The sequence below is a fragment of the Lynx canadensis genome, chromosome A1 (assembly GCF_007474595.2).
Source record: "Lynx canadensis isolate LIC74 chromosome A1, mLynCan4.pri.v2, whole genome shotgun sequence".
Classification (NCBI taxonomy): domain Eukaryota; kingdom Metazoa; phylum Chordata; class Mammalia; order Carnivora; family Felidae; genus Lynx; species Lynx canadensis.
In genome coordinates, this window is record NC_044303.2 from 117,172,934 (window position 1) to 117,185,206 (window position 12,273).

The 12,273-nt window shown below is 42.1% G+C and overlaps 2 protein-coding genes across 2 annotated transcripts; both read left to right on the forward strand.

Moving 5' to 3' along the window:
- Positions 1 to 728: 728 nt before the first annotated feature.
- PCDHB16 (protocadherin beta 16) lies at positions 729 to 4,985 on the forward strand. The gene has a single exon (XM_030320167.1). The coding sequence runs from the start codon at positions 1,538 to 1,540 to the stop codon at positions 3,923 to 3,925; it is 2,388 nt and encodes a 795-aa protein (XP_030176027.1). The 5' UTR covers positions 729 to 1,537; the 3' UTR covers positions 3,926 to 4,985.
- A 76-nt stretch (positions 4,986 to 5,061) lies between these two features.
- Positions 5,062 to 9,126, forward strand: PCDHB10 (protocadherin beta 10). Its single transcript, XM_030320119.1, has one exon. It carries the CDS (start codon positions 6,065 to 6,067, stop codon positions 8,456 to 8,458), a length of 2,394 nt encoding a protein of 797 aa, XP_030175979.1. The 5' UTR covers positions 5,062 to 6,064; the 3' UTR covers positions 8,459 to 9,126.
- Positions 9,127 to 12,273: the final 3,147 nt, after the last annotated feature.

The window sequence follows — 12,273 nt, forward strand, 5'->3', positions numbered from 1 at the left end:
TGTCCAACATCATTAGTCATCAGAGAAATGCAAATTAAAATCATGTGATACAACTTCATACCCACTAGAGTGGGTAGAATCAAAAAGTCAGATAACCAATGTTGGAAGGATGTGGGAAAACTGGAATGCTGATACAAAGCTGATGGGAATGTAAAATGGTGCAGCCACCTTGGAAAATATAGAGCTACCATATGACCTGGCAATTCTGCCAGAGAAATGAAAGTTTATGTCCACATGAACTCTTGTATATGAATGTTTGCAGCAGCAGGACTCTGAATAGTGAAAAGGTGGAAACAAACCAAATGTCTATCAACAGACGAATGGATAATCAAAATGTGATACATATCTATACAATGGAATATTATTCATCCATAAAAAGGAATGAAGTACTGATACATGCTACAACTTGAACCTTGAAAACATGCTCAGTGAAAGAAGCCAGTCACAAAACTCCACATATTAAATTATTCTATTCATATCAAAGTCCAGAATAGGGAAATCTATAGAGATAGAAAGTAAATTAGTTATTGATTAGGGCTCAGCATGGGAGGGATAGGGTATTAGGGTTGTTGCTAAAGCGTATGGATTTTGAGGGGTGATGAAAATGTTCTAAAATTGACTATGGTGATGGATGTACTACTCTGTGAATATACTATAATTCACTGAATTGTACACTTTAAATGAGTGAACTGTGTGGTATGTGAGTTATATGTCATTAAAGCTTTTTAAATATAACAAATTATTCTTGTTGTATATATTTTTTAAAAGAATCCAAAAGCATGGCAGGCCTAATCTTGAGATCTATGTATTTGGGAAATAATTTTTCAATAACTTGAAAATTGCAAAAACAGCTCTCAGTCTTCGGTGTTGTAAAGAAGAGGAAGTATGCAATTTAATAACGCATTGGTTAAATAATATCTTTAGAACTGTCACTAATTGCAATTTTGCAGTGTCCATTCATTTGTAATTCTGTAATGTGTACCATGAAAATGATCTACTTGTGAAACTGTTCCCATGGTAATTCAAAAACATTTTGCTCCTAAATGTACATTGTTTTCAGCTTAAATGTTAATTATTTTATTTAATCATTAACTCTCAACAGGTTTTAACAGTAACATAAGTGACAGTTTGATCTTTGTACTCCTCCTGTGCAACAACACAGAGCTCTATCTGAACAAACACACATCACATGAAAATAGAGCTCATTGTTTTATATTACAGAACACATTTTACACAACTTATTCGGTACATTTAGGAGTATTTTGTGGAAAATATAAGACTCAGTGAGAACACATGGTGGCGCTGCAGGTTAAATGATGAAAAACAGAATTGCCTATGCAGCTCCAGTATCCAGCCAAACAATTTCACATTGCCTGGAAGCTAAAGTACGTTTTTCTTGGCCACAGCAAACATGAATCTGAAATCTCTTTAAAACTATATTTAGTGGCATAGTTTTGATATCTGGACTGCAGGACCAGGCTACCAGGATTCTGGACATACACAAAGCTCCTGTAAACCAAATTTTCATGAAAGAGCAATGGAGATTGGCTGGATGTGCTATCTGAGACAAAGGCAAGTCCTAGTTTTCTTTGTTTTGCTGAGCATGTTTGGGGTGGGTGCTGAGTTAGGTCCCTATTCAGTAGTGGAAGAAATGGAGAAAGGCTCCTTTGTGGCAAATCTAGGAAAAGACTTGGGGTTGGGATTGACAGAGATGTACAACCGCAGGGCTCGGATCATTTTTCAGGGGAACAAAGAGCATTTGCAGCTCAAGGTTCAGACTGGGGATTTGCTCATAAACGAGAAACTAGATCGAGAGGAGCTATGTGGTCCAGCTGACCCTTGCTTGTTATATTTCCAACTGTTAATGGAAAAGCCCTTAGAGATATTTCAGGCTGAACTGAGGGTGAAAGACATAAATGACAATTCTCCCGTGTTCACCGAAAGAGAAATGATTCTAAGAATACCTGAAAACAGTCCTCTAGGAATTGCATTCCCTCTGAGTAATGCTCTGGACTTGGATGTAGGAAGCAACAATGTTCAAAACTATAAAATCAGCCCCAACTCCCATTTCCGGGTTCTAACCCGCAAACTCAGTGACGGCAGAATATACCCTGAGCTGGTGTTGGAAGAAGAGCTAGACAGGGAGGAGGAGCCTGAAATCGTTTTAACTCTAACGGCGCTGGATGGCGGCTCTCCACCTCGGTATGGGACCGCTCAGGTGCGCATTGAAGTGGTGGACAGCAACGATAACGCCCCTCAGTTTGAGCAGCCCATCTACAAGGTGCAAATTCCTGAGAACAGCCATGTAGGCTCCTTGGTTGTCATTGTCTCTGCCAGAGATTTAGACAGCGGAGTATATGGAAAAATAGCCTACACGCTCTTTCAGCCTTCAGAAGATATTAGCAAAACTTTGGAGGTGAATCCTGTAACAGGAGAAATTCAACTGAGAAAACAAGTAGATTTTGAAACAGTTCAATCTTATGAGGTGGACATCAAGGCCACAGATGGGGGAGGCCTTTCAGGAAAATGCACTCTTCTCCTCCAGGTGGTGGATGTAAATGATAATCCCCCAGAAGTGACCATGTCTGCACTCACCAGCCCTATCCTGGAGAACTCACCTGAGATTGTAGTTGCTGTTTTCAGTGTTTCTGATCCTGACTCTGGGGATAACGGGAAGACTGTTTCCTCCATCCAGGATGACCTTCCTTTTCTTCTAAAACCTTCAGTCAAGAACTTTTACACCTTGGTAACCAAGAGAGCACTAGACAGAGAAGAAAGAGCCCAATACAACATCACTATCACCGTCACCGACTTGGGGACCCCCAGGCTGAAAACGCAGCATAACATAACCGTGACGGTCTCCGACGTCAACGACAACGCCCCCGCCTTCAGCCAAACCACCTACACCCTGCGCGTCCGCGAGAACAACAGCCCCGCCCTGCACATCGGCAGCGTGAGCGCCACGGACAGGGACTCGGGCGCCAACGCCCAGGTCACCTACTCGCTGCTGCCGCCCGCGGACCCGCAGCTGCCCCTGGCCTCCCTGGTGTCCATCAACGCGGACAACGGGCAGCTGTTCGCGCTCAGGTCCCTGGATTACGAGGCGCTGCAGGCGTTCGAGTTCGGCGTGCGCGCGGCCGACCGCGGCTCGCCCGCGCTCAGCAGCCAGGCGCGGGTGCGCGTGCTGGTGCTGGACGACAACGACAACGCGCCCTTCGTGCTGTACCCGCCGCAGAACGGCTCTGCGCCCTGCACCGAGCTGGTGCCCAGGGCGGCCGAGGCGGGCTACCTGGTGACCAAGGTGGTGGCGGTGGACGGCGACTCGGGCCAGAACGCCTGGCTGTCGTACCAGCTGCTCAAGGCCACGGAGCCCGGGCTGTTCGGCGTGTGGGCGCACAACGGCGAGGTGCGCACGGCCCGGCTGCTGAGCGAGCGCGACGCCGTCAAGCACAGGCTGGTGGTGCTGGTCAGGGACAATGGCGAGCCGCCGCGCTCGGCCAGCGTCACGCTGCACGTGCTGCTGGTGGACGGCTTCTCGCAGCCCTACCTGCCGCTCCCGGAGGTGGCGGCGGCCGAGGCGCGGGCCGACCCGCTCACCGTCTACTTGGTCGTCGCCTTGGCGTCCGTGTCGTCGCTCTTCCTGTTCTCGGTGCTGGTGTTCGTGGCGGTGCGGCTGTGCAGGCGGAGCCGGGCGGCGTCTGCGGGTCGCTGCTCGGGGCCCGAGGGCCGCTTTCCGGGCCACCTGGTGGACGTCAGCGGCGCGGGGACGCTGTCGCAGAGCTACCAGTATGAGGTGTGTCTTCGGGGAGGTTCGGGGACCAATGAGTTCAAGTTCCTCAAGCCCATTATCCCTAATCTGCAGTTTCAGAGCACCGGGAAGGAAGTGGAAGAAAATCCCCCCTTCCAGAATAATTTTGGGATTTAATTATTGCTAGGAACCTATGTAATAAAGACATTAACTTCTAATTTTTTTCTTGACTAAATTGTTTATGCCTGCCACCACAAATAAGGTGTTGTTTAATTTTCTCTATTTGGTTCATCCTCAATTTCCAATTTTATACCTGTGTTCACAGGTTTCTTTACCCTCATATTTTAGTCCAGTGAAGTATTTTTCAGTAGAATCCCAGTAAGTGAAATTAGTTCTACTTTCAAAGATGATACCATTAACATTTTCTACTACTTTATGAATAAGTGTCTTTATTGGCTTTGTACTTATAATTTTCATTTTAGTTTTCTTTCCAGAGCTTCTTCAGTTATGAAAATAATGTGCATGTGATCTATGCATTTCCTATTTGGTAGTTCTTCTCTTCCCTTTTAAAACTGGTATTTTTGTTGGTTTATCGACCTCAATTTTTATTATAGCGATTTTTAAAACTATTACTTTTTTAAAGTTGTTTTCCCGTTATTGGTATTTGCATCTTTAAAGTATTTACATTGTGTGATAAGATAAATAAATCCCTAAGAAGTCTTATGTAAAATAAGAAGAAACACCTCTGTAAGATACTGAGTGTGTGTATATGTATTTAAGTTTGGAGACAAAAACAATGTTTAGATGTTTTATAGCATCATGTAGAAATATGTAATCATTTGTTTTAAATCCTGTATGAAAAAAAACAGAGATTCCTGTTAAGGTTTTAATGGCTAACAAAGCAGTCCCATTCAGTTGGAAAAAAACTGTAGAAATCGTCAGAAGTTTATATGGTATAGATTCTTCGTTTAGCAGTTAGAGTTTTTGGCAGTATCTAGCCCTTTCCCTCTACAATGTCCTTCAGTTTAATCTCTATCTCTTGCTTATTAGAGGAAAAACAGAGTTATTTCTGGATATTAGGCCTTTGAATAAAATTCTCTATGAGGTAGATGTTATCATGCTTTTCTTACTGTCGGTAGTGTTTGGATAGGCATTATGCTGGTCTATTCTTTCCCTCCCTTTTATTTGGTACAGAGAAATTAGATCCCACCAGATTTTAATTAAGAGGAACTTTAAAATAAAGACCAGTCCCTTCTTTAATTTTGTAAGTAATTTTAAAGCTAATATAAGAAAAACAAAGACATATGAAAAAAAGAAACAAGTTGATAAGAATGAGTTAAGTGAAAGAATACAATTTTCAAATGGTATGGATTTAAGGCACAGAAGGTCATTTCATATCCTAGTAAGTAGAGCTTATTTATCCATTCGTTAATATAGCAAGCATTGAGTGTCTGATTTGTGAATTTAAGATGATTAAGGCATCCTTCCATCCTTACATAGGGACAGGTTGACTTGAATAAGGGACAAATTGGCATGAAACAGGAAGCAGTAATATGTACAGAGCAATTATACAAGTTTCTATGGGAGCACAGAAGAGGGAAAGCCTAAACCCTTCCCTCTGGATGATTATATTTAGGCAATATGATTAGATTTTAAGGAAATTGTTGAAGAATGTGTGAAACAAGTTTCTTTTTTCAGTTTGGTCAATGTTTTTGGAAAAGTAAAATCTGTTATTTTGGTCCCAGAGGTCACCACTGTTTTCCACTTTGGTTCATGACATTGCATGGGAGTAGTTTCAGGAGTGAAAGGCCTACTACAGAACTAAATGTAGCACATTGAGGTGGACAGAGTTAACTGCTAGAAACATTTTCCAAGTTTTGAATTTTTAACTTTTCCCATGAATCAGTGAAAAATCTCAACAATGTGAGCAGTATTCTATCTCAACATTACTTTCTACCAAACAAAAGAAAAGAAAAATGAAATACTTAAATGAGCCACTAAAGAAAAAAATTGAAAATACACACACAAATTGGGTAGAGCCATTTGAGTCTGTTGGAGGCCACGCGGTGGCGCTGCAGGCTAAAAAGACAAAAAAAAAAAATCGACCATGAACTGAGAATGCTGCGGAAGGCATTAACAAAAAGGATCAAGGCAGATGAGCTGGGAGAAAACCTGTCCTGGCCCAAGATTGGAAAAGGAAAAAAACCCAGACTCCTGCTACAAATGGCATAGGTCTGGGGGTTGCAACTGCTGGTTCTGTATGCTGGGAGCTGTGATTGTGACCAACATTGACAAAAGACGTGTTCTGAAAAAGCAATGGAGGCTGGAATGTTGTGCTGCCCAAGACAAAGGCAAGTCCTATTTCTCTTTATGTTTGGGGGAGTATCCTTAGCAGGTTCTGGGTTTGGACAATATTCTGTGACAGAGGAAACAGAGAGAGGATCATTTGTGGTTAATCTGGCAAAGGATCTGGGGCTAGGGGACCAGGAATTGGTTTCAAGGGGAGCCCGGGTGGTCTCTGATAACAAACAACACTTGCTCCTGGATCCTCATTCTGGAGATTTGCTCACAAATGAGAAACTGGACCGGGAAAAGCTGTGTGGCCTCACAGAGCCCTGTTTGCTGTATTTCCAAATTTTAATGGAGAACCCCTTTCAGATTTACCGGGCTGAGCTGAGGGTCAGGGACATAAATGATCATTCACCAATGTTTCGGGACAAAGAGACAGTCTTAAAAATATTAGAAAATACAGCTGAAGGGACAGCATTTCGACTAGAAAGAGCAGAGGATTCAGATGGAGGACTTAACGGTATACAAAGCTACATCATCAACCCGAACCCTTTTTTCCATATTAAAATTAGTGACAGTGATGAAGGCATGATATATCCAGAATTAGTATTGGATAAGGCACTGGACCGGGAGAAGCAGCACGAACTCAGTTTAACACTCACGGCACTGGATGGTGGGTCTCCACCCAGGTCTGGGACCACCACAATACGAATTGTGATCCTGGACATCAATGATAATGCTCCCCAGTTTTCTCAGACAATGTATGAGACCCAGGCCCCAGAAAACAGCCCAGTAGGGTCCCTTATTGCAAAAGTCTCTGCAGGAGATATAGATTCTGGAGTCAATGCAGACATATCCTATTCATTTTTTGATGCTTCTGAAGATATTCGAGAAACCTTTCAAATCAATCCTTTTTCTGGAGAAATTGTCCTCATAGTGTTGCTTGATTATGAGCTAGTAAAGTCTTACAAAATGAATATACAGGCAATGGATGGAGGGGGTCTTACTGCAACATGTACCGTCTTGGTGGAAGTATTAGATATCAATGACAATCCCCCAGAACTGATCATGTCATCACTTTCCAACCATGTCGCTGAGAACTCTCCTGAGACGGTACTGGCTGTTTTTAGAATTAAAGACAGAGACTCTGGAGAAAATGGAAAAATGCACTGCTACATTCAAGATAATCTGCCATTCCTTCTGAAACCCTCTGTGGAAAATTTTTACATCCTCATGACAGAAGGAGGGCTGGACAGGGAAAGTCAAGCCGAGTACAACATCACCATCACCGTCACCGACTTAGGGACCCCCAGGCTGAAAACGCAGCACAACATAACCGTGACGGTCTCCGACGTCAACGACAACGCCCCCGCCTTCAGCCAAACCACCTACACCCTGCGCGTCCGCGAGAACAACAGCCCCGCCCTGCACATCGGCAGCGTGAGCGCCACGGACAGGGACTCGGGCGCCAACGCCCAGGTCACCTACTCGCTGCTGCCGCCCGCGGACCCGCAGCTGCCCCTGGCCTCCCTGGTGTCCATCAACGCGGACAACGGGCAGCTGTTCGCGCTCAGGTCCCTGGATTACGAGGCGCTGCAGGCGTTCGAGTTCGGCGTGCGCGCGGCCGACCGCGGCTCGCCCGCGCTCAGCAGCCAGGCGCGGGTGCGCGTGCTGGTGCTGGACGACAACGACAACGCGCCCTTCGTGCTGTACCCGCCGCAGAACGGCTCTGCGCCCTGCACCGAGCTGGTGCCCAGGGCGGCCGAGGCGGGCTACCTGGTGACCAAGGTGGTGGCGGTGGACGGCGACTCGGGCCAGAACGCCTGGCTGTCGTACCAGCTGCTCAAGGCCACGGAGCCCGGGCTGTTCGGCGTGTGGGCGCACAACGGCGAGGTGCGCACGGCCCGGCTGCTGAGCGAGCGCGACGCCGTCAAGCACAGGCTGGTGGTGCTGGTCAGGGACAATGGCGAGCCGCCGCGCTCGGCCAGCGTCACGCTGCACGTGCTGCTGGTGGACGGCTTCTCGCAGCCCTACCTGCCGCTCCCGGAGGTGGCGGCGGCCGAGGCGCGGGCCGACCCGCTCACCGTCTACTTGGTCGTCGCCTTGGCGTCCGTGTCGTCGCTCTTCCTGTTCTCGGTGCTGGTGTTCGTGGCGGTGCGGCTGTGCAGGCGGAGCCGGGCGGCGTCTGCGGGTCGCTGCTCGGGGCCCGAGGGCCACTTTCCGGGCCACCTGGTGGACGTCAGCGGCTCGGGGACGCTGTCCCAGAGCTACCAGTATGAGGTGTGTCTTCGGGGAGGCTCGGGGACCAGTGAGTTCAAGTTCCTCAAGCCCATTATCCCCAATATCCAGGCACAGGACTCTGGGGGGCATAGCGAAGAAAATCCCACCTTTCGAAATAGCTTTGGATTTAACTTAGAGTAAAAATTCTTTTTTATATTTTCACGCACTTTTAAGTGGTGTACGATCATATCAATATCAGTTTAGTTTTAAAATTCCTAGTTATTTTAAGCCTAATTTTAAGTACTATATATCTATGATTTACAATGTCATTTCATCCTTTTTTGCATTTAATCAATAGGTAGCTTTAATTAGCACCCATTTGTAAATAATAGTTTAAGGTTTAATCATTTCAAAATGTACAAGGATGTATTTATTCTTACCTAGAAAATCGAAATTTGTCTTTTCCTTTTAGTACATTTCATAGACTAATCTCTGTCCTCATCATCTTGTACTTCCTTCATGTCAGCAGACATCCCTCCACTTCTGATCTTCTCTAACATTCTGTTTAATCATGTGAAAAAAAATCATGTCATCTAGCATTTTAAAGATATTTCTCTCTTACTCTGCTCGTGAGAAAATGAGAGAGATCATTTTGTGAGTGATATGGGACTACAGTCATATCTTGTAGTCATATTATTATTCCATTTCCTTTAAATACACTACTCTTACTATTTTCTAGTGTTCACTTTTGCTGACATATGTTAAAAAATAGGTCGTGTCTCTTAATGGCAACAAAATGTAATAACCTGCATGAAAATAAATAAAAGCATTTTGAAAATTTGTGAAGAATATTTGTGGACTGTTGGAAAGGTACTCTTCATTTCATTTTATAAATATATTTTAGTTGTTATGAAATTTTTAAATCACGATGAACTAAAAATCACAAAGAAAAACAATAAATTCTTCAATGTCTGGCCCCTCTTATGGAGTAGTTTCTCTAGAATTGATCATCTTTTGAAGTAATATGTATGGCACTATATCTTAACAGTTTTATACTTTAATCACTCCTTCATATGACAAAAGACGATTTCACTTCCTTACTTTCCAACTAATACACATACAACATTGCATGTGCCCTTTCTCCTGTTCTCCCAATAGAGCTGTCATTTTTTTAGGTTAAACTAGTAGTTTTTATGTATATTGCAAAAATTACTTCAAAATACACATTAGTGTAATGATTACATTTCTTTTCTTGAAAAACTTAATTCCTAGAGTTGATCCTTGTTTTTACTTGCATCATTTGCTATTTACTATTATTGATTTTTCACATTAAGTCTCATTTCAATAACAATAATTCTCTTAAATATTTTTTTTTTAATTTTTTTTCAACGTTTTTTATTTATTTTTGGGACAGAGCGAGACAGAGCATGAACGGGCGAGGGGCAGAGAGAGAGGGAGACACAGAATCGGAAACAGGCTCCAGGCTCTGGGCCATCAGCCCAGAGCCCGATGCGGGGCTCGAACCCACAGACCGTGAGATCGTGACCTGGCTGAAGTCGGACGCTTAACCGACTGCGCCACCCAGGCGCCCCTAATTCTCTTAAATATTAAAAAATGCCAGATACCTATCAATTTATTTTAGATCTTTCACCCAGAACCTTTTGTATCTCTGATTCATTAACATTGGTTGTTCTTTTTTTTAATTTTTAGTTTTTATTTAAATTCTGGCTAGTTAACATACAGAGTAAATATTAGTTTCAGATGTAAAATTTAGTGATTCAGTGTTTCCATCCAACACCCAGTGCTCATTGGTACAAGTGCCCTTCTTAATCCTCATCATTTATTTCACCCATCCCCCACCCATCTCCCCTCTGGTAACCATTGGTTTGTTCTCTATAGTTAAGAGTTTGTTTTTTGGTTTTTTTCTCCTATGATCGTTTGTTTTCTTAAATTCCACTTACAAGTGAAATCATATGGTATTTGTCTTTCTCTGACTTATTTCACTTAGCGTAATACTCTTTAGCTCCATCCATGTGGTTGCAAGTGACAAGATTCCACTCTTTTTATGGCTGAGTAATATTCCATTCCATATATACATACACACATACATCTTACTTTATCCATTCATCAGTCAGTGGACACTTGGGCTCTTTCCATAATTAAGCTATTGTTGATAATGCTGCCATAAATATGAGAGTGCATGTATCCCTTCAAATTAGTATTTGTGTATTCATTGGATAAATACCCAGTAGTGCAATTGCTGGATCATAAGGTGGTTCTATTTTTAACTTTTTTAGAAACTTCCACACTGTTTTCTAGAGTGTCTGCACCAGTGTACATTCCCACCAACAGTGTAAGATGGTTCTCTTTTCCCTGTGTCTTCACCAACACCTGTTGTTTGTCTTGTTAATTTTAGCCATTCTGGCTGGTATGAGGTGATATTTCACAGTACTTTTGATTTATGTTTCCCCAATGATGAATGATGGTGAGCTTCTTTTCAGGTGTCTGTTGTCCATCTGAATGTCTTCTTTGGAAAAATGTCTATTCAGTCTTCTGCCCCTTTTTAAACTTTTTTTGGGGGGGTTGAGTTGTATAAGTTCTTTATATATTTTGGATACTAACCCTTTATCAGATATGTCATTTGCAAATATCTTCTCCCATCACTTAGGTTGCCTTTTAGTTTTGTTAATTTTTTCCAACATTGGTTGTTCTAATGGCTGTCACCCTAGAACTTTTTCCTTTATTACTTTCTTGTGTTGGTCCCCTTTTACAAGATCCAATATATTCTTTTTTATTAGTGTATTCCTTACTTAACTAACACACATCTCTCACTAGTTTCATAAAAATGATTCAGAGGAGGTGAAAGTTTTTGACAATTTGCTTAGTAAAGCACTCTTGTTTTTCTTTTGAGTGGTACTTTGGGTGTAAAATTCTAAGTTGAAAATAATTTTCCCTCACATTTTGAAAGCAGTGTTCTTTTTACTGATTGCAATTAGAGTTCCTGTTCAGAATACTGAGTCCTTTCTAATTCTGATCTCTTTTAATGTCACTCTGGAAGAATCGGAAACTTTTTCTTCATATTCTGAAAATACTCTATTATCACTTATCTATTTATCTGGTCACAGGGGTGTACTCTATTAACATTTAAACTCTCACTTCCAGTTCTGAGAAATTTTCTTGTTATGCTTTTGATAATAAGTTCTCCCTTGAATTTTCTACATTCTCACTTTATCCAGAATTTCGTTAGTTAAATATTGGATCTTCTAGATTGATACACTAAGACACTAAATTTTTTCCTTATTTTCTCTGTCGCTCTACTTTTTTGGACAATTTATTTTATAATCCAACCTTTATATTTAAGTTTTTCTTTTTGGCTGACTATATTTTTAATAGCTCTTTTGGTTCTCTGAGTGTTTTGCATAGGATCCTTTTGTAGATATGTAAATGTATTATCTTCTCTCATCTATAATTAATTTATTCTTTTAAAATACATTATACACAAAATGCATTATGCAGTAGAAACCGTTACATCCATTATTAAAATGAGAGTGAGTTACAGGGAAGTTAAGAACTTATCCAAGGTTATATAGTTAGTAAGGGGGACTTAAGCCATAATCTATTCTCAATCTTATAGTAAGAACACATACTTCATGAAGTTACTGTTAATATTAAATGAATAAAAGCATATGTGTCACTTAGAACAATGGATATCACAGAGCAAATTTTCAGTAAGTGTTAGCTCTTATGAGATTTTACTACTCTGGGGATATTAGACATTTTTAAAGACTTTCTTCTGTTTTCTCTATTATGTCTATTTCCTCTTGGTTTTGTTTTTGTTTTTGGAGATGGTGGTTTGACCTTGCTATGTCATGTCATAGGTATTTCTTCAAATTTCTTGTGGTCCTGGGCTATCTTTTCATTATTAAGAATGATATTCTCAGGGGCGCCTGGGTGGCTCAGTAGGTTAATCATCGAACTCTTCTTGATTTTGGCTCAGGTCATGATCTCACATGGTT

What these genes read in the sequence shown, in the direction of transcription:
- PCDHB16 (XM_030320167.1), top strand. Translation starts at nt 1,538, where the DNA reads ATGGAGATTGGCTGGATGTGCTATCTGAGACAAAGGCAAGTCCTAGTT.
- PCDHB10 (XM_030320119.1), top strand. Translation starts at nt 6,065, where the DNA reads ATGGAGGCTGGAATGTTGTGCTGCCCAAGACAAAGGCAAGTCCTATTT.